General features: G+C 48.2%; 1 protein-coding gene across 1 annotated transcript in view; it reads right to left on the reverse strand.

Moving 5' to 3' along the window:
* Positions 1–23,898, reverse strand: part of GALNT17 (polypeptide N-acetylgalactosaminyltransferase 17) — a 219,033-nt gene that overhangs the window by 103,651 nt on the left and 91,484 nt on the right. The window contains exon 5 of the mRNA XM_063341566.1: positions 22,935–23,132. Within this exon, the coding sequence (XP_063197636.1) occupies positions 22,935–23,132 (198 nt within the window). The remainder of the gene's footprint in view (positions 1–22,934; positions 23,133–23,898) is intronic.

Here is a 23,898-nt window from a genome sequence, read left to right on the forward strand (position 1 = left end):
AGACTGTGGGATGAAGAAGTTAACCCTCTTGTTGAAGCCACCTCCCCAACGTTAAGTCGCTAGAAAAGAAAGACCTGAAAAATTCATCCGGCAGAGGCAATTAATAAGCCGTTCAGTAACATATGTTCACATCTAGTATTAAGCTGGTCACATAGAAGACCTTTGGAATTAGTTTTTAAAATTTAGTTTGAAGCACAACACTACAGACTCACTGTTTCTCCCCTGTGTTTTGCAGGGAACAAAGGTAGATCTGTTCGAGTCCAGACCATAACATGCAAGTGTGGGGAAGGGGAAAGGAGGAAGAGGAGAGAAAAGGGTTTAACAAGGAGACTCTGCACAGAGGGAGCTCCAGAGGTTTTCTTGTACTGGAGAGTGCAGTGAGCTGACGTGGGCCCGAAGTCAGGATACACACAGCAAATTCTCCCATTCCAGTTACCTTATTAAATTCAAGGTAAGCTCTGCCCCACTTCGCAGCCCCTCAGCCTCAAGTCGCCATCTGACTTGCTCCAGATTGTCTCCCCGCTTCCAAAGCGGCACAAGCTCCAACCTGCGCCGGGGCCGTGCTGCACCTCCAGGTCTCACCCAGGCAATGCAGGGAGCGCACAGAGCCACGCGCCGCCTGTGCGTGCCTCCTCGTCTTTCAGTCCCTATTTTTAACTCACTTCAAGAGAAGCAGAAGGCTGAAGAAAGAGCTTCTGCCACACAAGGTGTGCCTCCGTGGTTCATCGCAGGGACACATGTGTGCGGTCTGTCCCTGCCCCAAGGCTCAGCTCGCGTACCCCACCGCCCACCCTGGAGCTGCTGAGCCCAGCACAGCTCCGCTGAACTCCCTGCAGAGCGTTTAGCTGGCTCCAAGGAGAAAAAGACCAAACTTGCCTTGGCCCACCATCTTAGCCAAACTAGTGAGACAGCCCTTGACATAAAATCACAGAATCACAGCACGGTCAGGGTTGGAAGGGACCTTTGGAGACCATCCAGTCCAACCCCCTGCCAGAGCAGGGTCACCCAGAGCAGGTGGCACAGGAACGCCTCCAGGCAGGGTTGGAATGTCTCCAGAGACGGAGACTCCACCACCTCTCTGGGCAGCCTGTGCCAGGGCTCTGCCTCCCTCACAGGAAAGAAGTTCCTCCTCATGTTAAGATGGAATTTCCCGTGTTCCAGTTTGTGTCCGTTGCCCCTTGTCCTGTCCCCAGGCACCACTGAGAAGAGTCTGGCCCCATCCTCTTGCCCCCCGCCCTTTGGATATTGCTGAGCATCGATGAGATCCCCTCTCAGTCTGCTCTTCTCCAGCTGAACAGCCCCAGGGCTCTCAGCCTTTCCTCAGCAGAGGGATGCTCCGGTCCCCGGATCACCCAGGGTGTACCACCAGCCACGGGGCCACGGCAAACCAAAGGGCTCAAGCAGAGGGATGCCACCCCTTGGCTTTAGAGGCCAAGCCACTGCTCCTCAGAGCCAAGCCCTCGACTCTTTTCTATTCTTAGACACATATCACAAGAGGTTGCTCTGGGGGAAATAAATAAATAAGTAAAATGAAGGTTATTTTCCGTTTGCTTGTACACAGCGAGAAAGATAATGCCGGTTTGCTTTAGAATAAAAATGCCACTAGTTATTTACCCAGGTGAAGAATTAGGTATACTGCACTAGCTAGCAAAAGCTCAATGAAAAAGTAAATCCTTAGGATGGAGCGCACAGGGGAAAAAAAAGATTAATTGATTTGTGACTACAAGGAGGTTTATTCAGAACCATATTTATCACTACAGTGTTTTTGAATTCGGTAGAAACTCTACTCAATTTTCTTCTGCAGCCTTTCTTCGCTGTTAAAGGAAATATATCAGCAAGAAAAGAGAAATGACACTTAATTTTAAGGAGCATCACCTTGCTTTAGAAAATAAACTAGACTCCGGAGCAGCAGCTCTGGGATATCTGCCCACCGTTCACACCCAGGTGGGATTTGGCAGAAAGGCAGCATTTCTCAGCTCACAAAAATGAGAGCATTGTCGCTACAGTGGAGGAACCGACGATTTACATTCCGATTTTACTCACTTTTCACCTCAATGTGCTGACGGTGACGAGCTGCTTGAAGCAGAAGATGGGGAGGGGAAAGGGAAGGTGGGTATTTTTCTCTCTGCGCTGACTTAGGTCTCGCTCCCATTTTGCAACATGGTCTATGCTCCAGGGGCCACGGGGTACGCACTGCCTTTGCAGACTTAACTCAACACCAAAGCGCGTCCACAGCTTTAAAACACAGTATCTGGAGACACCTATGACACAGGGTCTCACACAGCTGAGATTTACTCATGTTTCAGTAAAACAGACCAATTTATCCTGTGTCTGAGGTTCAGCGCCCGTTTGCATACGTCAGCGCTGCTGCCTTCTACAACAAAGCAAAGAATCGTAGAATGGGTTGGGTTGGAAGGGACCTTAAAGATCATCTTGTTCCGATGCCCTGCCCTGGGCAGGGACACCTCCCAAAGAACGGCCCGCTCTTTCATTTCTCTACATCTACAAGTCGCTCTGCAGAACAGACCAGTCTTCAGAACACTTCCAACCAGTGCAACTCCTGTGTACCCCCCGAAAGGCGCCTTGCAAACACAGGTGAACCCCAGCCACAGCCGGGCTGTTACACCCACCACAGAGAAACGCTGATACCAGAAACACAGACACCCAACCCAGGGCAGGAGCCAGGCAAGGCCCAAGCTGGGCAACTCTCACGGATTCTGGCATCAAACCCTCCGATTCGCATGTCGTTCCTATATCGCATGTTCAAATACACGTTTGCTCCTATTTACCCACTATGGCAAATGGGACCGCGTTAAAATACATAGAGATTTCAATACTATAAAGACAGGTTAATCATTTATTTATTGTTCGCTTCTTATTTCAGAAGCCTGAATTACACCGTAATTACTTGAAGAGAGGCTATAAAGACCCAAGCTGTTTGTCTAGCAGCCTCATTTATTTTTGCATGGCAAAGAAATTATTCCCCCAAAAATCAGAAAAATAAGAAAAATACCCTTGAGTGCTTCATCCAATTTTAAAGTAAGCGATGTGTTAGTTTCACACAACAGTGAGCAATTTAATTCTCAATTAAAGGATTAGATCAAACAATAGCTCTGGACCGTTTGGCATACCGCAAGCAACTTGGAAAGGAGCAGGCACATTTCCACAACTGCAAGAAACTCTTTTCTTACACAAACCTGCCGCAGACACCCGAGGGCTCCTTCGCAGGCTGGAAGAGAACAAGAGAGAGCGAGGAGAGAAAAGCGAGCAGAAAGAAATTGGGCTGCTGAAGACTTGAAAGGGCCAAACTGATGGGAAGCTCCATGTCCTGCGCAGGAGCCAGCTTTCCCAAGAGGGAGGACAAAGCCTGGCCAGGCCACTGGCGCTTTGTCCCCCCGTGCCGGGGACAAGCCCAGGAGAGCGGCCGTCAGGAGGAGGAAGGAGAATGAATTAGGCAGCGCATGAAGGCTGCAAAGCTCTGTTACAGATGTATTTTCGGCTTCCTTATCCCAACAAAGTACTTACGACTCGCAACATTTGCCTATTAAGCCGTCCCTACACAGTCCCAGACGTGTCTTGCTGCAAACATTTAAAGATGTTTTTCCTTAATTCCCGGCCTTCTCCGCTTCTTCTGGAAAATGAGCCATGACACACGAGCCATTTGCAACGCGCTGCAACTCTGACATTGGCTGTATTTCCATGGTAACTCTCCCCCTGCTCTCCTCAACTTAGAGATACGTGTTCCCGGCTGAGTTCGGGTGCAGACACAGATCGTTATATTTAATCTGAACAAGTGTGTACCTGAGTTGACTTTATTTCACAAAACTGCATAAGAAATTAAATTTCTCTCACTATTTCCTTCTCCTACGTCCCTGTGTCATTACTTGCAGTGCTGCGCCATTACTTGTTGGCATTTTGCATCAGTACATAATGATCCAATATCAGATAATGTTAAGATGCAAAAACCACTCAAAACACCAGACAGCAATTTTCTGCTCAGTTTCCCAATTTAACCTGAATTGATACTACATTGTAAGTTTGGATGAGGTTCAGGGACTACTCTAATTATAATAGCATCTTGGGCAGCAGCAGTCACTTGCATCCTGCCTTTTTGATACCGGCCTTGATAGCACAATTAAGAGGCAAAAAAGAGAACTTCTTTCTAAGATTTGTCCTAATGAACAGTAAGTGGCCCTGATGTTAAAGCTCTTCCTTTGATCAGGCTGCTGCCTCCAGCCCAACGCAGCCCTCAAGTCTACAGAAATGTTTTATAAATACCCACTTCAAATGTACACGTCCAACTCCCTCTTCCAAGAATAATGCCGCGTGACGATGAGCACACCTGGCAGGATGTGATGGCCACTGTCTCTCTGCAGCTCCTGCAGCAAGGCTTATTCAGCTTACAAGTAAAAGAGTGGTTCCCCCCCTCCTAACCACTAGGCACTGCAAATCTCCCACTGAGTCAACCCTGATCTTTTCCATCCCAGAGGCCACCAAAAAGAAGCACTCAGCAGGTCACGCACGATGGCAGCAACCCAGCCCAAGCTGGGGTATTTACCTCCTGCCTTAAGGATAACACGAGACAACATTAAAGCACATGGATGGAACCAAAGGAAGCTTTTCCCCTGCTGTCAGACCAAAGAACCGGAGGGAAGATGTGCTGACCCCCCCGTGCAGCGGCGGGCCCTGCCCCATGCGAGGGGGACAGCAGCAAACACTGAGCCCACGGGGACTGATGGAGGAGCTGCTCCGTGATAAAACCTTCTTCCACACACATCACTGAGAGCTCCACCTGACGACGGGCAGACAGCTAGTAAAACATGTGCCCGGGTGGCCAAAAAGGCCAACAGCATCCTGGCCTATATCAGGAATAGTGTGGCCAGGACTGGGGCAGTGACCGTCCCCCTGTACTCGGCACTGGTGAGGCCCCACCTCAAATACTGTGTCACAACAAGAAAGACATTGAGGTGCTGGAGCGTGTCCAGAGAAGGGCAACAGAGCTGGTGAGGGCTCTGGAGCACAAGTCTTGTGAGGAGCGGCTGAGGGAGCTGGGGGTGTTCAGCCTGGAGAAGAGGAGGCTGAGGGGAGACCTTCTCGCTCTCTGCAGCTCCCTGAAAGGAGGGGGTAGCCAGGGGGGGTCGGGCTCTTCTCCCACGGAACAGGCGATAGGACAAGAGGAAACGGCCTCAAGTTGCACCAGGGGAGGTTTAGGATGGATATTAGGAAAAATTTCTTCACCGAAAGGGTTATCAAGCATTGGAACAGGCTGCCCAGGGCAGTGGTAGAACCACCATCCCTGGAGGTATTTAAAAGCCAGGCAGACGTGGCGCTGAGGGACGTGGGGTCGTGGTGCTTTTGGCAATGTGAGGTTGACAGTTGGACTGCAGGATCTGCTGATCCAACCTAGACAATTCTATTCTGTGATTCTATTCTATGATTGTTAAATACCTTCTTTGCTCCTCACTACCCTCTTCCCCCCATAAAACTGTGCATTAGCTCAGAAAATAGCACGGTGCTGTAGTGCAGACCCGCACCCCACTGCGCTGGAGCACACACGCAGCCCCGCTGCTCCCACGGCGCTGGATTTGAACCCGGGGCAGTTACGCCGACGACTCACGTGGTGTGCGATAAAAACCATTGGGTAAAAATTTCCTAAAGGAGACTTGGAAGCGTGCTGCCCTGTTGGAAAGCCACTGGCAAGAGCTGCCTCATGTGTAGCTTCATGGCCAAGTGAAAGAAGAAAGGGGATGGGGGCTGGCACACGGAAAGGCAGCATGATTATTCCAAACAGAGTGATATAACGTTTTATGCTGCCTTCATCTGAACTCAGCTGGAGGCGATTTCTGCATCCCTGGTAACCCCTTTTATTTGATACCTATGGATAATAGTTTCTACATTTTTAACCAAGATAACAGAAAAAACACCCATTGCGCTCAGTTATAACTGCCCCATCTTGCAGAAATGAAGCTTAAATGAGACAAAGCCAGGATGAGACGAAAATGAAATAAAACCCGGATTTGCTAGTCTGAGACATGTTATTTCGCTGGTGTTATCAGAGATGCATCTTACACCTGTCCTCAGGAACAGCCCTCCACATGCACGGAAGATGCTAGTGACAAATGAAAAAAATCCATTTGGAAAACACCTGAGTTTAAACCGATGTATTAAAACAAAAGGCACAACACTGTTTTGTCACACATGGCTTATGGCGTGGGTTAAGACTATTACCCATGTAGACATGATGTTGTGTTACAGCTGTTTATCAGCTAAGATGCAATCTGAGAATCAAAACCATAAACGTCCTCATCGCAAGCGCAGTCAAGTGACAAACCCCAACCAGCACAAGGGACCATAGCCAGATTTTAAGCAGCCACCTCCCATCACACACCCCGTATTACCAATTACAGGGGACAGACGAGAAACAAAACTCTTTTGAAAGGAGAAAAAAAAAAAAAAAGACCAGCATTTGTTTTTATTCTGCACTGGATGCAATGAGATTTCCTTTTTTTTTTTTTTCCTGGGCAAGGGAGAAAGGTGACCAAAGGACAACACTAACCCAAAGCAAACATATCGAGTATCTTCTTGTTCAGGATATTCAACCAGGACACCACAACGGGAAAGCAGCAGCTGAATCCTGAGCTCCCCTGGCCAGCGTATGCATCCTCACCACGGCAGCAGTTACTGCATTTTGCTTCCAACCTCCTCATGTGATAAATTTACCCTTCTCATGTGATAAATGACACAGCTTAGAAGAGCTCTAACCAAACGGCCTGGAAGCGTATCCCAAAACTCCGAACAGTGACCTGGGGCTACACAAGCTTTGGTTTCCCGTTTTTCAGGTCAATGCCCTGAACTGAACCAGGCTGCGTCTTGCTGCCGGATAGGAGATTTCCAACAGCTCTCGAAAACCCAAACCAAAAGCACCAGGCAAGTTTGGCTGCAACTGCTACAGCGCCACGGAAATTTCATTTTTGAAAAATGGCGAAAAAAGAAGGAATTCAAGCCCAAGCTTTCCCACCTGCGCTCTGGAAGTCCCCTCGGGTACCGCACGGGCTGAGGGTCCATCACCCGCTCCTTTCTGGGACACCACACCGGGGCTGCCAACTCTAACTCCCTTTTTGTTTCGTCTCTGCGGTTTGCCTTTAATAAATCATTTTCCTTTAAAATAAACCGCTCCAGTGCGGTGTTCACTCATGCATAGGAAATTAAAATGTGTTCTAAAACTAATTTATGCGCCCTGCTGGCCACAGCGCCTGTGGAATATGCCTCCCTGGACACAGCGTTTGCACATATTTGATCCGAGTTTTGCTAAACAGGGTTAGAACGAGCTAAGAAGTTTTTAACTTTTTTATTTTCCAAATGAAAAACTTCATCAAAATGGACATTTACACAAGGCTGGGGCGGGGTGGGGGAGGTACCATTAAACATTCCACCCCTGAAGAACCTCACCACGTTTTCGTTTTACACTACTGAGGGTGCACATCGGCCCAATTTCTTTTCATTGGGGCTTGTTATATTGTTCTTGCTTTCTCTGAAAAATTTCACAGGAGAAAAGAATTCCCAACAAGCTTTAATTTTAATTGATTCATATTCAATCCAATGAGGTCATGCATGTTTAATTATCATCATCCTTATTACAGAAAGAAAATCAACTTCCTCTGATGTTGCCACGCTAATTATCATCTCATTTGTTTAGCAACGGCAGCTAGACAACTGCGCGAGATTACGGCAAACAAACAGCAAAAAGACCTCCACAGAAGCCATTATGAACAGTGGCCAGGATTCAGCAAAGTACTTTGCCACGCATCACATTTAGCACCATTTAAACAGCCCTGGTTTTGCTCTTCAAGTGAAGAACATGATCGAGTATTTTGCCACGTTGTGCTTTCAATAAAAGAAAGAGGAAAAGCGGCCAGAAAATATAATCACGTTTATTTAACCGACGGGCCCGGAGGTGCAGGGTAATTAAAGATGAGCCTTTGAAAGGGCCAAGATCTTTCTGAAACATAAAGCTGTTAGAAACACCGGCGCAGGTCTCCTGGGTTAGAGCAACTGTGAGGGATAAAACATACTCTGGGCAGATTTTTACAAATCCCCTACAGCACCGGTAAATCATCAGGCACCTATATACCCCCGCCAATTTGTCCCCTATGACTGTTAAGTGCCAAGTTGCCCGTTGGCAGTGGTAAGTTTTCCTCCTAATGATGTTGTCATTCAACACCCTTTAGATGGGAGCCAGGGGACAGAGAGGAGAGGAAACAAGATCAACCAAAAGCCTGCCGATAGACTGAAAACGCTTCCTTTTCTTCTGCTGCTCTACAGAGAAGATAGGTAAACTTGATGTTAATCTCTGCTCCGAGCAAGCGTAATTCTTTTGCATCCAAATAAATAGTGGCGTCCAGGAGTACAGTTAAAGCACATTAGTGCAATGATGCGCGTGACCCAAAATAAGAACATGAGGACCAGGAGACTGCTCTTCAAAGCAGCTGGGTGTACATATCTTTGAAATGGTTATTAAGTTCGTTTAAGTACCAAATTAAGCAAAGAGTGGGAGGAAAGACTGATGAAACTATAATCTGATCTCCTGATCCAAGTTTAACCTTGGCTTGGCAGCACTGTCTGGTCTTATACTTATTTTTAATTTAGTAATGCTCCGATGATTTATTTCTATATTAAAGTCTATTTCACAAAAGCACAAAAAGAAACTACTGTATAAAAAGAAAATGCTCCCTCGCAGTTAAAAATGAACCCATTTTACTAGGCATGCAGGAATTTCTTGACTAAGCTAGCCATAAATCAGCAAGAGAAGGACTGCTCACTGGAAAAAAAGCAGTCATACTACATTGTCTTTCTGCAAGGCTATTCCTTGCTGGAATGGAAAATGTGCCTCTATTGTACAGCCCTGATAACTAATAGGTCTGCAAAGCTCCACAGTTTACGTCAAGACCCCCCTAGAAATCTCCACCATAAGTATTTTACCGCATGCAGCATTAAGAGCCCCTTCTGATCACTGTTTCGCTGTCCCGGACGCGAAGAGGCCATCAGCCTGGTGCCACAGTCCAGTAAAACTATTAATCCTTTATTGTACTTGTCTTCATGAATACCCAAGTGATTTTCCTTGGCAATAACTGCAAGTCCCCATCCCAAACTCAGCTGGAACGATCCACCGTGGCTAGCAGCAAGCCAGCCATCTGCTTCCCCCATCTCCTCATTTCTGTTCCAAACGTTACTGGAATCTCTCCTGCTCCTTTATTTTTAGTGCATCCTTCAGTCAGAGCTCAGTCCCCCATCGCTAAGTAACACTGCATATCGTGTGCTTCTCTCTCCTTACAACCACATTTTCTTCCAGCAGAAATATTATAGCGGAAACATTACATTTGTTGAGCAGTGGACAGAGAGCTTTACAACGCAAAGAAAACCAAGTATCATGTAGACTAGACAGACCTAGATCCTGAAACTCACTCAGAGGAAGGTGAAACACCTTCATCAAACCTCGCCATCTAAAAGAAAAACAGATACATTCTTTTCTCTCTTGGAAATGGTGACGAAACTCATGACTGCCCACATACAAGTGCAGATGCCTACGGACAAAGAGAAAAGACAAAACCCAGTGCTGCTTCTGAGATGATACCCACACGGCTGGCAACTGAAGCAAAAAGACGAGCCTAAACACTGGATTGATACAATATTGGTTATCACAGAAATGGTTTGGGTTGGGAGGGACCTTAAAGATCACCCAGTGCCACCCCCTGCCCTGGGCAGGGACACCTCCCACCAGCCCAGGTTGCTCCAAGCCCTGTCCAACCTGGCCTTGAACCCCTCCAGGGATGGGGCAGCCACAGCTTCTCTGGGCAACCTGGGCCAGGGGCTCACCGCCCTCACAGCAAACAATTCCTTCCTCAGATCTAACCTAAATCTTCCCTCTTCCAGTTTGAAGCCATCACCCCTTGTCCTATCACTACATGCCCCTGTAAAAAGTCCCTCCCCAGCTTTCCTGGAGCCCCTTTAGGGACTGGAAGGGGCTCTAAGGTCTCCCTGGAGCTTTCTCTTCTCCAGGCTGAACCCCCCCAGCTCTCTCAGCCTGTCCTCACAGCAGAGGGGCTCCAGCCCTCCCAGCATCTCCGGGGCCTCCTCTGGCCCCGCTCCAACAGCTCCGTGTCCTTCTGCTGATGGTGCCCCAGAGCTGGAGGCAGCACTGCAGGGGGGTCTCACAGAGCGGAGCAGAGGGGCAGAATCCCCTCCTCGCCCTGCTGCCCACGCTGCTGGGGATGCAGCCCAGGCTGCAGGGGGTTTCTGGGCTGCCAGCGCACATTGCCAGCTCACGTTGAGCTTCTCAGAAGCTCAGCACTCCAGTAAGTGTCCATGTCCCTTCAACAAAAAAAGAAGGAAATAACAATGACATCCAAAGTCATTGTGAAAGTCACAGCCATACTGAGAAGAGAAAAGAATATTCTGGGGAACTGCTCTTAGCCACCTAACCCACCATTTTAAACCAAATTAATGCTCACCTTTTAAGCTGATATAGTTAACATTATAATGGGAGCACTCACTCTTGTGACCAACAGTTTGATCCTTCTACCTGCAAGCAAATGCAGGTAAGAGCAGTTTTTAATGCACCCATTTTATTGCATGAATTATTCTGTCCGAACAGCTTTGTATCAAAATCTGTCTTATTGTCTCTTCCAGGGCATACAGCCCACCAAGCGCCAGGGAGCTTCCCAATTCCCTCTAAACTTGGAGAAAAATATTATAAGGTACATCCCCAAACCTTAGCGCCAGCCTTTGCTTCTGCCTCTGCCTCGGCCACAAACGTTCCTGACACTGTCAATGGTTGCGTTCCAGTCCCACTCAGGACTGCCACCAGTTTGAAAATTCCCAGCGGCACCTCCCCTGGAGCCTGCAGTTCTCCAGCTCTTTTGTTTTTCTATCTGCATAAAGTTCCTACCGCAAGGATTTCTCAAGACTGCTTCGTGGCACCATCCCTTAGCGGACTTCCCACACCTGAAGAACAATTTCTGTCATTGTAACAGGAAGAAAAAAAAAACCCAACAAAAATCTTCTTTCCTCTAAAAAAGAAGCCAGAAACACGAAATCACATGGTCATTAAATCCCACGTGGAAACTGCATTTGTGGAGAATCTCTGCCGAGCTCCAGGAAACCTGTCAGATGCTCTTTTCTCCCAGGGCTGGACTTGACAAGAACATCGACGCTAAACAGGGAGCGCGAGAAGGCAATTATAAGGTGCGCATTTGTGAAAATGATTGATGGCTTTTCTAATTGCAAAGAAAAATAGAGCGGTGGTGGCAGCGGCAGCAACGGTAACGGAACGGCCTGTTGCCTTCGCAGACATCAATCTAAGGCTCAGCAGAGGAAAGAGCTCTTTCAAAACACCTCTGAGCAGTGACTTTGGGAAGAATTTAGGAAGAATTTACAAAGACTAGCAAACCTGAGCCTCCCTTTGTCTGCAGAGTGATGAAACTCTCCGATAGCTGATCGGGATGCAGGATGCCTACCGTGGAGGAGCCCAGCCGTCTGCCAGACCTGCGCGACACCCACCTCCTCCCAGCACCGAAACCTCCTCTTCAGCCCAGTTCTCCCATTTGGACGGACCAGCTTGCTGCGTCGACAAAACTTTGAGGTCTTAGGACACCGCGCAAAGCCGCTGACAGCTGTTCACTTAAGTATTTCATGTCGTCTTTTTTTTTTTCCCCCCTCCTCCTAAACTTTTTCTTTTTTTTCTGAAGGGAAACCACAGAGAGAGACGGAAAGGATAAGGAAGGAGGAGGACCCGATACACTGGCGCAGTGATGCTGTGCCACAGGCTGTGCTGGGTTAACAGAGACACCACACCAGGCTATCACCGCTGCCTCTGCGCTTGCAAATTTAAAGACTGGACTAAAGAAGGGAGGGGACGGGCTGCAGGGCAGGCGAAGGGCTGCCCCCTGCCAGGGCACCTTACAGACAGCCGGTTTGTTGCTTCCCTGCAGCAGGCTGGGAGCAGTTCCCTCTCCCCACAAAATGAGGTGAGCTCGCCCAGGCGTTAATCAGAGCAAAACGAGCACTCGTCACAATCAAGCTAAGAACAACCCCGACCTGACTGATCATTAGCAAGTACCTGCTCGTCTTCTAAGGAGCGGAGCAGCTACGAGGCAACTGGGATCTGAGAAAGGTGTTCATTAACCACCACGGTGCCCAGCGCAGAAGAGCCAGCCTTCCTCCACTGTCACGTTGAGGGAGAGACTTGGCCAGAGAGCTCATCAGCGCAAAACCGCTCTCAGCCTCCCCTTTCCCTGAAAGAGCCTTTTGCTCTCCCCAGATCCTCTTGGGACTGGAAGCACAACAGGTTTCTGATTTGGGGACCCCAAAAATCTTAACGACTCTTCCCCATCGCCCCCGCCCTGCCTCTGCACGGGATTCAAATACATGAGGCAAAGCTGCTGGGCCCGTGGCGGGGGAGAAGCGGGAGCAGCGACAACCCAGCGCCTCACCGAACCCTTTCGGATCAGCACAGCTGATGCTCTTCCATAAAGCTCCTACAATGGCTGTTGTGCAGCAGGGCTTGGCAAGGCAGCAGTGATTCCGCAGGTCGGGAGCCTCTCCACCCGCAGCGCAAAGCCAGGCACCAGGCATGGCCACACATGGCCATTTAGAGGTGCTGATGAGAGCTGCATTCTGCAGCCTCAGAAAACAGCAACTAAAACACGTTTTCATTTACACGTTAATGCAAAATATCACTGGCGACAATACCGTCTGCCAGTCTTCAACTTGTTCTCTGAAGGAGCCCCACGCTCCCGAAGACCGGGAGGCAGGGAGATGGTGGGGGATCACCACCCCGGAGTCCCATGCCTCCAGGAACCCAACAGCCAGCTTCCTGTCAGAGCCCAAAACGCTCCTCTCAATTCCAACCTGTGATGCTCAGTTTGAAGTTTGAGTTTCTCTGATGTGTCACTTCCCGTGACAAATGATGGGGCCGTGGGAACTGGGTTCTGGAGACAAGCTGTCTCTTTCAAAGCCCGGTGTTCAGCAATGATTCTTCCGTCCGTAGGATGCACGTGCACGGCCCACTGTAGGGAAGAGCAGAGCCTGCTAGAGAGCAAACCTGCACCCAATAGTGCTCTCGGAGCTCCTGCTTGATCCGGGCGTGAACTGACTGTAAAACAAATCCTCCCAGGAAAGTCCTGTCTTCAGAGGAAGCAGTGATTGACTGGAGAAAGCCGGCAGCCAGGACATCTATCACATGCCAGGCCATCTGCAGTCACCCGTCTCTGCTGCCACCAAATCACACCTACCTACAGCTACGCTCTGCCACCTTACCCCCTCCCCCTTATTCTCCAGGTGACTTTTACCTTAGCAGATGTCCCTCCACATCATTGAGATCCTCAAGATCCCACCACATTCAATTCTGGAGCTGCTGGTCCCCATGAGACCAGGAGCCCGGCCCCACTCTTACACACGCCACAGCCAAGGCAGGGGGCTGCTGCCCTGCCCAAGGAGGTTTGTGGTCTTGGTCCCACCCCGTTGCAAAGTGAAAAGCCACCATACAGCTTAATTGGCAACGTTAGCTCCAACTTCTCTGAGAAGCTCTCAGAACTCCCATTGAAATGCCAGAATTTTACAATACTCAGAGGTAAACTTTCCGACAACCCCGTACAGACCGGCTCCCGGGGATCAAACAAGCCACAACAGCAAAACCACTAGGAACTCACGAAACTGCCCTTCCACAGCTTTTTCCGCTTGCAGATTTCCAAACCTGCGTGTTTGTGTGCTGGAAATCCGGGATGAAGAGGGGAGGCTGTGGCTGGCCGGGTTCACCAGCGCTGAGACCGGGCACCTGTGCCTGCCGCAGCTGGCCAAAGCCAGCACCCCGAGACACCACCGCGGCCGCCTGCTCCACGCCTGGCCTAACGGCCTCAACGGACAACCCCCGGGACAGCTTTTGCCCGTGAAACACGCGATGCGCAAGCCTCCTGTATACGTGCTTTACGAGCACAGTGGAAGCATTTCGAGATTGAACCTGGAGAAGATTTCATTTAGACGGTCCAAGAGCAAGCAGCGAGTGGGTGCTCCGGGCAGGAGAGCGGGGGGTTTATAGGAGCCTCCCGAACCCCCAGCAGAGGCAGCTGGGAGCTCCCAGGCACCAACCACTTATTGCTTCAGCCGACGGATATGATAATAAGGATCTATTTTTCCTTTAATTTAAACTGTGCCTATTTATGCACCGCTGACTGAAAAGGACAGTGAATTAAAGTGCACATGAAAGAAAATCATAGCCCTCAGCGCTTGCTCTCAAACACTCTTTTAAGTCTGTTTGATGAAGGGCTGCTATATTTTGTCACCGCACGCAATCGGCTCGATTATCAGTTCTTTGTTTTGAATACCCACCTCCGAAGTCATTAAATACTTGCTTCTTAATGAGAATAGATTGGTTTTGGCCAATAAATCACTTAAATGCCATCTGCCAAAGAAAAAAAAAAAAAGAAATTCAAAGCACTAAATTCCCCCAACTCCTTTCTGCATATTTTCCCCTCGGTTTCGGATTTAGAGAGAAAAGACGTTTGTATAATCCATCAACGGCAGCTTTCTCCTAGGGGAAGTGCGAACAGACCACAGAAAAGGCTCCAGTTGGCTTTGACTTGCAAAACCACTTCATGGACTTCTTTGAAACAATTCAGTCAGCGGGATATGAGCTCTGTAGATTGGTGCTGCCCCAGATTGTTTTGTTTTTATTCATAAGATTATTTCAGCGAAAACAGGCTGACTGAAGCTTAATTTTACCAGCAATTGTTAAATAATTCAATACCCATCTTTTCTGTCTCTTTAATGCCTCTGAAAAATCAAAACCCTTCACAAATTAAAGGCCAAATCCTGTTTACTCTTTCCTTTTCTAAAGCAACTTTGACATCAATAAAAGCTGGTTTTGTGACTTGGGCACAGATTAAAAGTTCTGTCAGTGCAAGTATTTACTTTATTTATTTTTTTTAAATCAGGAGCACGCTTTCTTTTTTTCTTTCTAATCAAAATACTTCTCTTATATAAAGCTTTAAAAATATAAAGGCAAACGCTTCCAGTATGGCCAGTTTGCTTTCTCTATGCAAATTAATTGTATCAAATTTTTATAGCAATAAACTACGACGCCCTTCAGGAAGGAGGATTTGCTCCCTGCACCCTCAGTCCCCCTTCCTGAAGGGACAAGCCCACAGGCTAATTGTCCATCGCCAGGTTTTAGCGGCTCTTCAGGAAAAAGCCCTGCGGACTTTAGTGCTCAAAGGAGGACTTGAACCTTTACCTGCGGTGCACCTTCAGTTTGGCAAGGAGCGGTGGTTTCCATGAACACAAGCCCCGACTCAAGGCTGCAAAGAGGGTTAATTCTCCACCAAGCTGGCCTGAAGGCTTGGGACTCAAGGGATGGATCTCCTCCATCCCAGGAGAAACGCAGCCTTCTCTGAGGCAGCTATTTAGTACTGCACCCAAATCCCGATCCACACTCCAAAATGGTCTACCTAAAAAGCGCACAGATGCTGCCTTTTGAAGGTCGCTCAGACAAACTGGCCCAGCACAAGCCCTTTCAGGTCCCTCCGTTGTGTCCAACAGCTGGTGTCCATGATGACAACATTGGCCACGATGCTCAGAAGCTGCAGAAACATTGAGCCTTCACTCCAGAAGCTTTTCTCTAAATTACAGAAAAATCACATGGCTTGCGGGGTCCACTCCCAAACCCTGGTGGTTGGTGGGAACCTTGCCATGGTTCAACGAGGTTTGGATCAACCCCAGCTTCTGGATGCAGCCAACGCTTGCAAGCCCAAGGAAAGCCTTATGAAAATCAAAAGATCTTCTGAAACAAGACGCAGCACTAACGTATGGGGAGACACTGACTGTCACATGGGCTACAACTAACCAGCTCCATATGCTTCAATCTCAGGTGCACCCTCAGCAGAGGCTTTATAGTCTTTCAGGCACTGACATAAATCTGTTCATCTTGTAAAACCTGACACTATTACACATTATTAGACACCCTTCTTTTATGCTTTGCACTAGACTATGGAATATTAAAAAAGACCATGCAAAGAAATGTCCAATGCTCACAGCAGGTTTCTTGCAGCACAGGGAAACTCTGTGAAGTTTAATAGCTTAAAATCAGCACGCCAGCGAGTGAAAGTCACTTTGTACGGTGAGTTGGGGTTCACTTCTCCCCAATACCTTTAAAATTGAAAACAAGAAAGTCAATTAAACGTTTGCTTTTTTTAATTTGTGACCTCAAATCATCACCAAAAAACCCTCACAATGGAAAGGAAAAACCAAACTGAGAAAACCGAAAAGGTTCTTGTAAAAGTACTTTTGCAGCTGGTAAAGCACTCGATGGTTGCAATTTAATCTGGAGATGGATGACAAAGTTTATTGAGGTCACGATTTTGACCTAAGTATTCCCTCTCCCGAGGAGAGAGCCCAAACAAGACTGGCCCAAATAAAACACTGATGAAAAAATGTCCCTTCATTTCTTCTTCTGTTAGCTTGCTTTCAAGCTATCAAAGACCTCTGTTCTGACCTGCACCGGCCAGGAGCGACCAGACCTTAAGTTTAAGAGCCATGTACTTGGAAGCACAAATCTCTAGCAACCACGCTAAGGATGGCTGGGGTTTGATTTATTCAGATGTTTACAGCAGAAGGTCCCTGTAGACGCTCTCTTTCCACAAGCGCTAACAGAACTTTGCCTGTGGTAGAACACCCATGATGTCCCCAGGCTGGTCTAAGCTCTAGCGTAATGTGCTTTGAGACCGCAGGGATTTTTGCTACAAACGCGATGGTGGAACATTGACCCCCGGGCCATGCTAGAGCCAACTGCAGCGAGTATAGGGCTTGGAGGGGAATCAGACTTCAAGGAACAGTGCTTCCAGCTGCTTATGCAAAGGGGCTCTAGAGACCGAGATGGACCCCCAGTATCGTTATTTTATCTCTGTGTTTGATTTAAATTTTATGTGAAGCCACTGAAGGGCTCCGTAAGCGATCTGCAGCTGTTGTGCCATTCACACACATCCGGCCCCTCTAAGCAAACACCTGCACACAAGTGTCTTTCTCAGACATACCAGGTGAGGTTTCCAAACGCAAGTCATCGTGATCGCCCCACGTCTGGCTCCTATGGAAATCAGCTTCCCCTGGACTTCCGAAGCAGCTACATCAGAAAAGTGAGAACATCTTACAGCTGTCTTCATACAGAAACGGGAATCTTCCTGCAATTTGTAGATTCTAATTAAAGTCAGGAAGCATTAATTTTAAAAATATTCGGCATTTTGTACGAACACTTTTCTAGGAAGTTCGGCATTTTTCAAACTAAACCAACAGAAACCATCGAAATAATCCCTGAAATTCTGCCCTGTCCTCATGCGTCACCTGTGTTTAACAGTCTGCAACATCTCCGAGTTGCTGGCTGCCTTCCGATAAAATGCCACGCTGAGTACTAAAATGTTGGTGAAAGTATTTATAATAGTTCAGGCAAGCCTGTCTAAACCTATTTATTGAGGTTTTGATGTGCTGTCGGAACGTGCTCATCCCTGCAAAGGTGAGGATGCACTGCGGGAACAAGTCGTCCCCGAGGTGAAGATCCACTTGCATCATCCCGCAGGGCTCCAGAGGTTATTCCTGAGATCTGTTTTACTCCTGTGGCTATTCCAAGGTTTGCGTGTATTCTGCGTGGACAAGAATTTCAGGCGGTAACAGTTGCCTGGAAGAGTCTCAGTGGTTAGAGTAAAAGAGGAAAGAACGCATCATTTATTAAATTAAAATAAAGAAAACACCGAGCTTTTGTGCTTTTGAAAGCCATCATGGGATGATGGCTGATGGAAGCACTAAGGAAAAACAACGGCTAGTGGCTTCTGCAATTAATATACATGTGTATATATATATAAAATAAATATAAATAATATCAGCACAAATTCCTATGGTCTTACTGCAAGTGAAATGCATAGAAAGCAAAGTGGGAGACCTCAACCCCATCTGCAGTCTATGACCGAGAGAACAGTTTCTATTAAACACCGCAAGGTTTTTGTTAAGTAGTACAATTAGGCAGCTCCTCTCCGCTCACGTGTCAAATTCAATAATTTAAAACCCCTCGTTTTTTTTCTGTCTCAACCTCTGCATCGTTTACGCAGGCGAGATGAGAGTTCACACCTTCCTAAGTACGTTGCAAGAGCAAATCCATTAGCATTTGTGAGGCTGAGATAACAGGTAATTGGGTGGGCTAATTCAAATTATTTTCATCTTTAAAAAAAACCCCAAACCTAATAGCCTTTCTATTCTTTTACAATCCATAACTCTCAAACCCGATTTCCTCCTCGCAGTGATCTTAATACTAATTAAATGAGCTTTTGTCTTCCAACATGAGTAAAGATTAAGTACCACATAAAACAGCTGCAGCAAAGCCCCATCCGACGAGCAATTTAACCCGGTAGCTGGTTCCCAGCTGGCATCCCACGCACCGCGGCCTTGGGAAGAGGCTTCTTCGTCATCTCCAGAGTCACACGAGGACTTCGTCAGCCCCAACACATTATGGGGGGTTGCTAACTACTGGAGTCATTCACCAGTGGTTTTACCTCTTGGACTCAACAGATCCGCCTGGCCAAGTGTGGAAAATACAAAGAGGAAGTCAGGAAATGCATTATATCCTAAATAATCTGTCACTTGGGAGCGGCGGGGCCATGGCACTGTCGATGGACTCACCACCCAAGCAGCAAAGACTCAAGTTTCTTTTCTCTCTGCTGGGATACGTGAATTGCTGCCAGTAGAAAAGCATAACGACCCCAATTTCCGTGCTCAGGTAAGTGTCCCCTGTCCTCACCGCTGCTTAATATGCGCTATCTGCTCGCTTGGCTTCTTGCAGAGACACAGATGCAAGAGTGCATTTAATTGTTTTCCTGAATCAGACCCCTGGAGCCATCAATATCTCACATATGTAATTATAAATCACGAGTCTTGCAACTGAAGCGCAATCAGCACATCTAGCCATAAATCTTCCAGATATCAGCAATTTCTCCAAAGCTGCTTTTTGACAAAACCTGATGCAGCATGAACTAAAGAAGGCAGGCAGGAGAAACCGCGGGGACCGAGGCTGGCAGCCCACCAGAGCCGCTGCAGCAGACAAGCTCTGGACCCCAAGAAGCCCAAAAGAACTCACACCCCACCAGGTGGGAAACGAATCATTCCTGGAGATGACGAGAATGCAGATCTCGCCCTGGGATACCCCATGGCCAGGTCATCAATCTGTAATTCCATGGCATTCTGAAGACCTCCTTTGGACTTCCCATAAGACACAGAAAGTGTCAGTTTTCTTCCAGTTGTTTTGTTGACACGGGTTTTCTGGACTCTCAGTAAACACCGATCAATGTATATCGTTAATAAAGAAGGACTGGCTGCATCTCTAGAGCAAAGTGTGTCCAGATGCGTACTGAAAAAATATTCATTTATACATACACATTAGCACCATTCGAACCAGGAAATGAAAGCATCTCTGCAAGAGCTCGTGCTGAGGAAGATCAGGATCTATATGACGACTGTTTCAAATGTCGCTTACTGTCTGCCTCTTCTGCGAGTACTAATTTAGACATGATACATTAGGCTGTAATCACAATTTTATCTTCTGGGCAGCGGTAGCCAGAGGAAATCTGTAAGCCTGGCAAGGGTAGTCTAGCTGTGAAACGCACGCACAACCAAGTGCTGAGATTGAGGGTATCTCTGTGTATCAGGATTTTAAATGTTAATGTGAAAAAAAAAATACAAAAGAAGACGCAATACAGAATACAGGTATTATACTGGCATCCCTCCTAGGCATTAAGAGAGACTATTTCTTGTAGGGAAACCATTGGATAAAGCAGGAGCCTGGAGCCAGTTTGAGGTTGGGCCATATTTTAGATGGGTTTCATGCCATCAGCTCTCTTTGCCTGGATAATTATATCTTGTGAATTATCCATGAGAGAAAATTGCCTCCAAACGCATTCACGCAGCTGTCTGTCTCCGGTCTCCGCTGCCGAGGATTCGGTAGGAGCCGACACGTGGGGGCTCACAGACACGCTGGAGCACCCCTCGTGGGCAGGGGAACCTCTCCTGGGGCTGCCATAATCCCCACATCCACAGAGAGTAACACCAAAATAAAGGAATAAGCTGCCTTACTTTGCTCACAGTCTTTTATCCTAAGAGGTCTCTAAAAAAATAATGTCCCTCTGTATACTATAATTTCCGAATTTCCTCTAATGCCATGCATAATTACATGGAGTACTGCACTGGTATCCCTTTCATGCAAATATTGCCATGAAGTGCATAGTTTTCATAGCATTATATGACAAAAAAAATAACTGTAGTCATTTATTTCTGGTCTGTATGCGGACACACAACATAATGCAATGAGACAGTATTTTTCATTAGCTTTTTGTTGTGGACACTACCCATTTATCTTTCTCATAATCCTTCCCCCAGTGCATGTTAACAATGTTATTTTAGTAAGTTGTTTAATTATTTAACATCGCTGGGAGGCTACTGGGTTTGTTACAGAAGCCCTTTCCCAGAGCAGGCTTCGGAGGCTCCCTTTAACCCCCGGAGATCCAAATCCCACACCCCGTGGCCTCACCCAGCAGCGTCCACGTTACAGATGCCTTTAACAAAGACAAAAACGGATGATCACGACGTGCGCCCTTGCTGCTGCCAGCCCGGTGGCTCCGTAAGCCTTCTCCGATCCCTACTCCATCGGTGGTTCAACACAGCAATGCCCAAGCGCTGAGCAGGCAGAGCCTTGGGATGGCCACGGCGCTCCGGGGGCATCACCTGCCCCAGGTTCGGGTTAGAGTTGTCCCCAAAAAGGCATGCAACTGGTACAGAAAGGCTGCAGGACCCCAGAGCAGACTGATAAACCTCTCGCACCTCCCAGCAGCGAGTCTTTGCAATCTGCTTAAATGCAGAAACACGATGCTCAATATCCCGTCCACATTTCAGCACCACCCATAGATTATTTTTTTAAAGATAAAACAAGCTCCAGAACAACATAATAAAACATTTTGCCCGACAGCAGGCAACTGCCACGGCAAACCCTTCATTTCCACAGCAGTACATGAACACTGCAGGCAGCGCGTACGCGGAGCTTAGTGGTTCCTGCTGGCTCCCAGCACCAAACCAAGGAGAAAGAAGAGTGTTGGTGGATTTGGAGACACATGTAAGTGCCCAACATTCCTGTGACCCCATTTTCACCCCCAGCCTCAGCAGCCACCTTCATAAACTCGTTCATATCTGGGGAGCCTGGGGCAAGCCCAGACCCTAAAACGCCTCCATCCTCCTTGCATGAGGTACTGACCTCCCCACTCTGCCTCTTCACAGCCATCCAACCCTTTGGCTGCCCATAGCTCTCCTCCTCCTCCATCACTTGCTCTTCTTCCCCATCTCTCCCTTCTGAGCTCCCCTGCCATCAAACACCAACTTCCACGAAGCCGCCTGTCCCTCCCCATCTCCCTCCGCCACAGCTTGCCCTCCTTAACTGCTCCCCCTAAGCACACTGAAACTGAAATTAAAACCACATTCTTGGAGGACAGAAGAACAGAAGGTCACGTCACACATTTAAGTGTCATATTTGGGTGGGTCCCGTTTCCTCAGCGCACCTTGCCTGCCAGTTTTTGAACCACGGCAAGCTGCTGGGGTGGTGTCACAGTCACAGGGGACAGCCCCTACACCCAACGCCTGACCTCTTCTCCCAGCTGCAGCAGTTTGGTCTAGTGAAAGAGGTTCCTCTTCCCTGCAACACTCTGACTTTTACATCCGCTGGGCGAGAAGCTTATCCCAACAGAGACCGTCCACTTTTATCACCCTCCAGAGGATTTGGGCACCGGAGCCAGGCGGCCATGGGGGACTGCCAGCACCACAGCGCTCACCCCTCACTGACAAAGACTTCGGAATTCCTCAGCTTCACCTTTTGCATACCCCAACCACCCAGCCCTGCCTTGAACAAGCCCAGCAGTTTGCATTTGGTTATTTGTTTATTCCTCAAAGACTTGATTCCTGCCCAGAATAAACTGTCAGTTCTTCCACCGATGGCTGAATTTGCAGTCTGGAACAAGAAAGCCCAAAGGAATAAAACAGGTCTCTGTGTAAATGGGAACAGACCTAATTTCAGCTTCCAGGCACTGTATCACTGACCAAAGTGCAGATATTTTGGTTCAGGATTCAGATCAGGCGTGGATTTGCACATATGCATCTCTCATATGCCTGAGGTCAAGCCTTCTCCATATTATTGGGAGCAACATATCCCATCTACCTGGCCAGGGAACCACTCCACGTCAGAGCATCACTTCAGATATTTTGGGGCTGAAGGGGAAATCACTGACCTCTGCAGACAGAGCAGCCCCAGCCTCCCACCCCCACCGAGCTCTTCCCTCCCTCCGGCTTTGCTTTTGTCTGCGGCTCGTCCCGCACCTCAGGTCTGGGGCGGGGGGGCTGAGGCAACATTTCAGAGCTGCCCACCCTGTACCTGAAGTGTTAGAGCAACCTCAGATACATATTTACAAAGTTTGCCCCGAGAGAAGACACATTATTTAAGAAAACACAGTGCTGCATTTCACGAATGCACACCCAGTTCATTACACAGGAATAATCACCTCATTCCTTATGATTTGCAAAAACTTAGTGCTGTAATTAAGGTAAAGCGACTTTGTTTTATGCAGTTAAACATAAGACTGCACAAATCTACGCAGTTCCAATACTTCCCCAGTGTTTTGGCACACTGTTACCCAGTAATACCCCTTTCCAAACCCCCTCTCCCTACCGAAACCCCTCCAGGCTTGTGTTACAGCCAGCTGGTGGTGTGATGCTCTATCCAACCCCTCTAACCTGCCTTCCTCGCTTTGTCGTGCTGTGTTTTGCCTCCCTGTTACCTCCCTGATGGAGAGCATCCGGGCTCTGCGCCGTACCTGATGGGCAGGGAGGGGTCTCCGGCATCCCACCAGTCCTTGGGGGGGCTGATGTACATGCACCACAGCTCCCAGCTGTACCCGTGGGCAGAGTTCTCGTAACGCTGCACCTCGAAGTTGTCCTGCTTGATGTTGTCTATGGAGGGAAGAATCACCCTTCTCCGATTTTCCTGAATTCGTGAAAGTACCGGCTCAGCCCTGAGTGTTAAAAAAAAAAAAAAAAAAAAAAAAAAGAAAAGGGCAGGGAAAGACCGTTAATTTCTCCCACAATTTGCTGATGGATGCTGTAGCTTTCGTACAGCTTGTGCACTTAAACGAGGGTAAGAAAACAGGCTTTCTTGTCACCCTTCAGCAAACAACAAAAGGGAACAACGCGGACTCCTCTCTGCTCCCACTCACAAGTGGCATCACGTCTTCAGACTTCAGAGAGACATAGCAGAACGCAGCCCGAGGAGCCCGGAGACAGTCACGAGGCCCCTCGCAGAGCCGGCGAGTGACCCTAGACCGCGACGCACCGGCCTCCGTCTCAGCCCTCCCCTCGCCGTGCTCTTACCAGCACAGCCATCGCACGGAGAGGCACAGCATCCACGCTGTCAACTTTAAAAGGTTATCTCTGAAAGGCTTGCCCGAGCTTTGTCAGCCGCAAGGGAGATGCTGCAAGAGGCTTCAGCACTTCCACCTGATGGGATTTCCCACCCGGACACCTCCCTTGCGTGGAGCCGCCATCGCAGCACAGGGGCCAGTTGCCATGCACGGAGCTCAGGTAGCCGCAGTCCGGGAGGTATGGGGAGTTTTAGTGCTCTCCACAACTGACTACACAAATTCATGGACCAGCCAAAGCTCTCAGCACAAGGAAAGGGCTATTTTCACAAACTAAGGCATGAAGCTGCGGAAATGAATTAAAGCCTCTGAAACCAGATTGGACGTTAGGAAGAAGTTCTACACCATGAGGGTGGTGAGACAC

This window comes from Chroicocephalus ridibundus, chromosome 7 (genome assembly GCF_963924245.1).
Source record: "Chroicocephalus ridibundus chromosome 7, bChrRid1.1, whole genome shotgun sequence".
Lineage (NCBI taxonomy): Eukaryota > Metazoa > Chordata > Aves > Charadriiformes > Laridae > Chroicocephalus > Chroicocephalus ridibundus.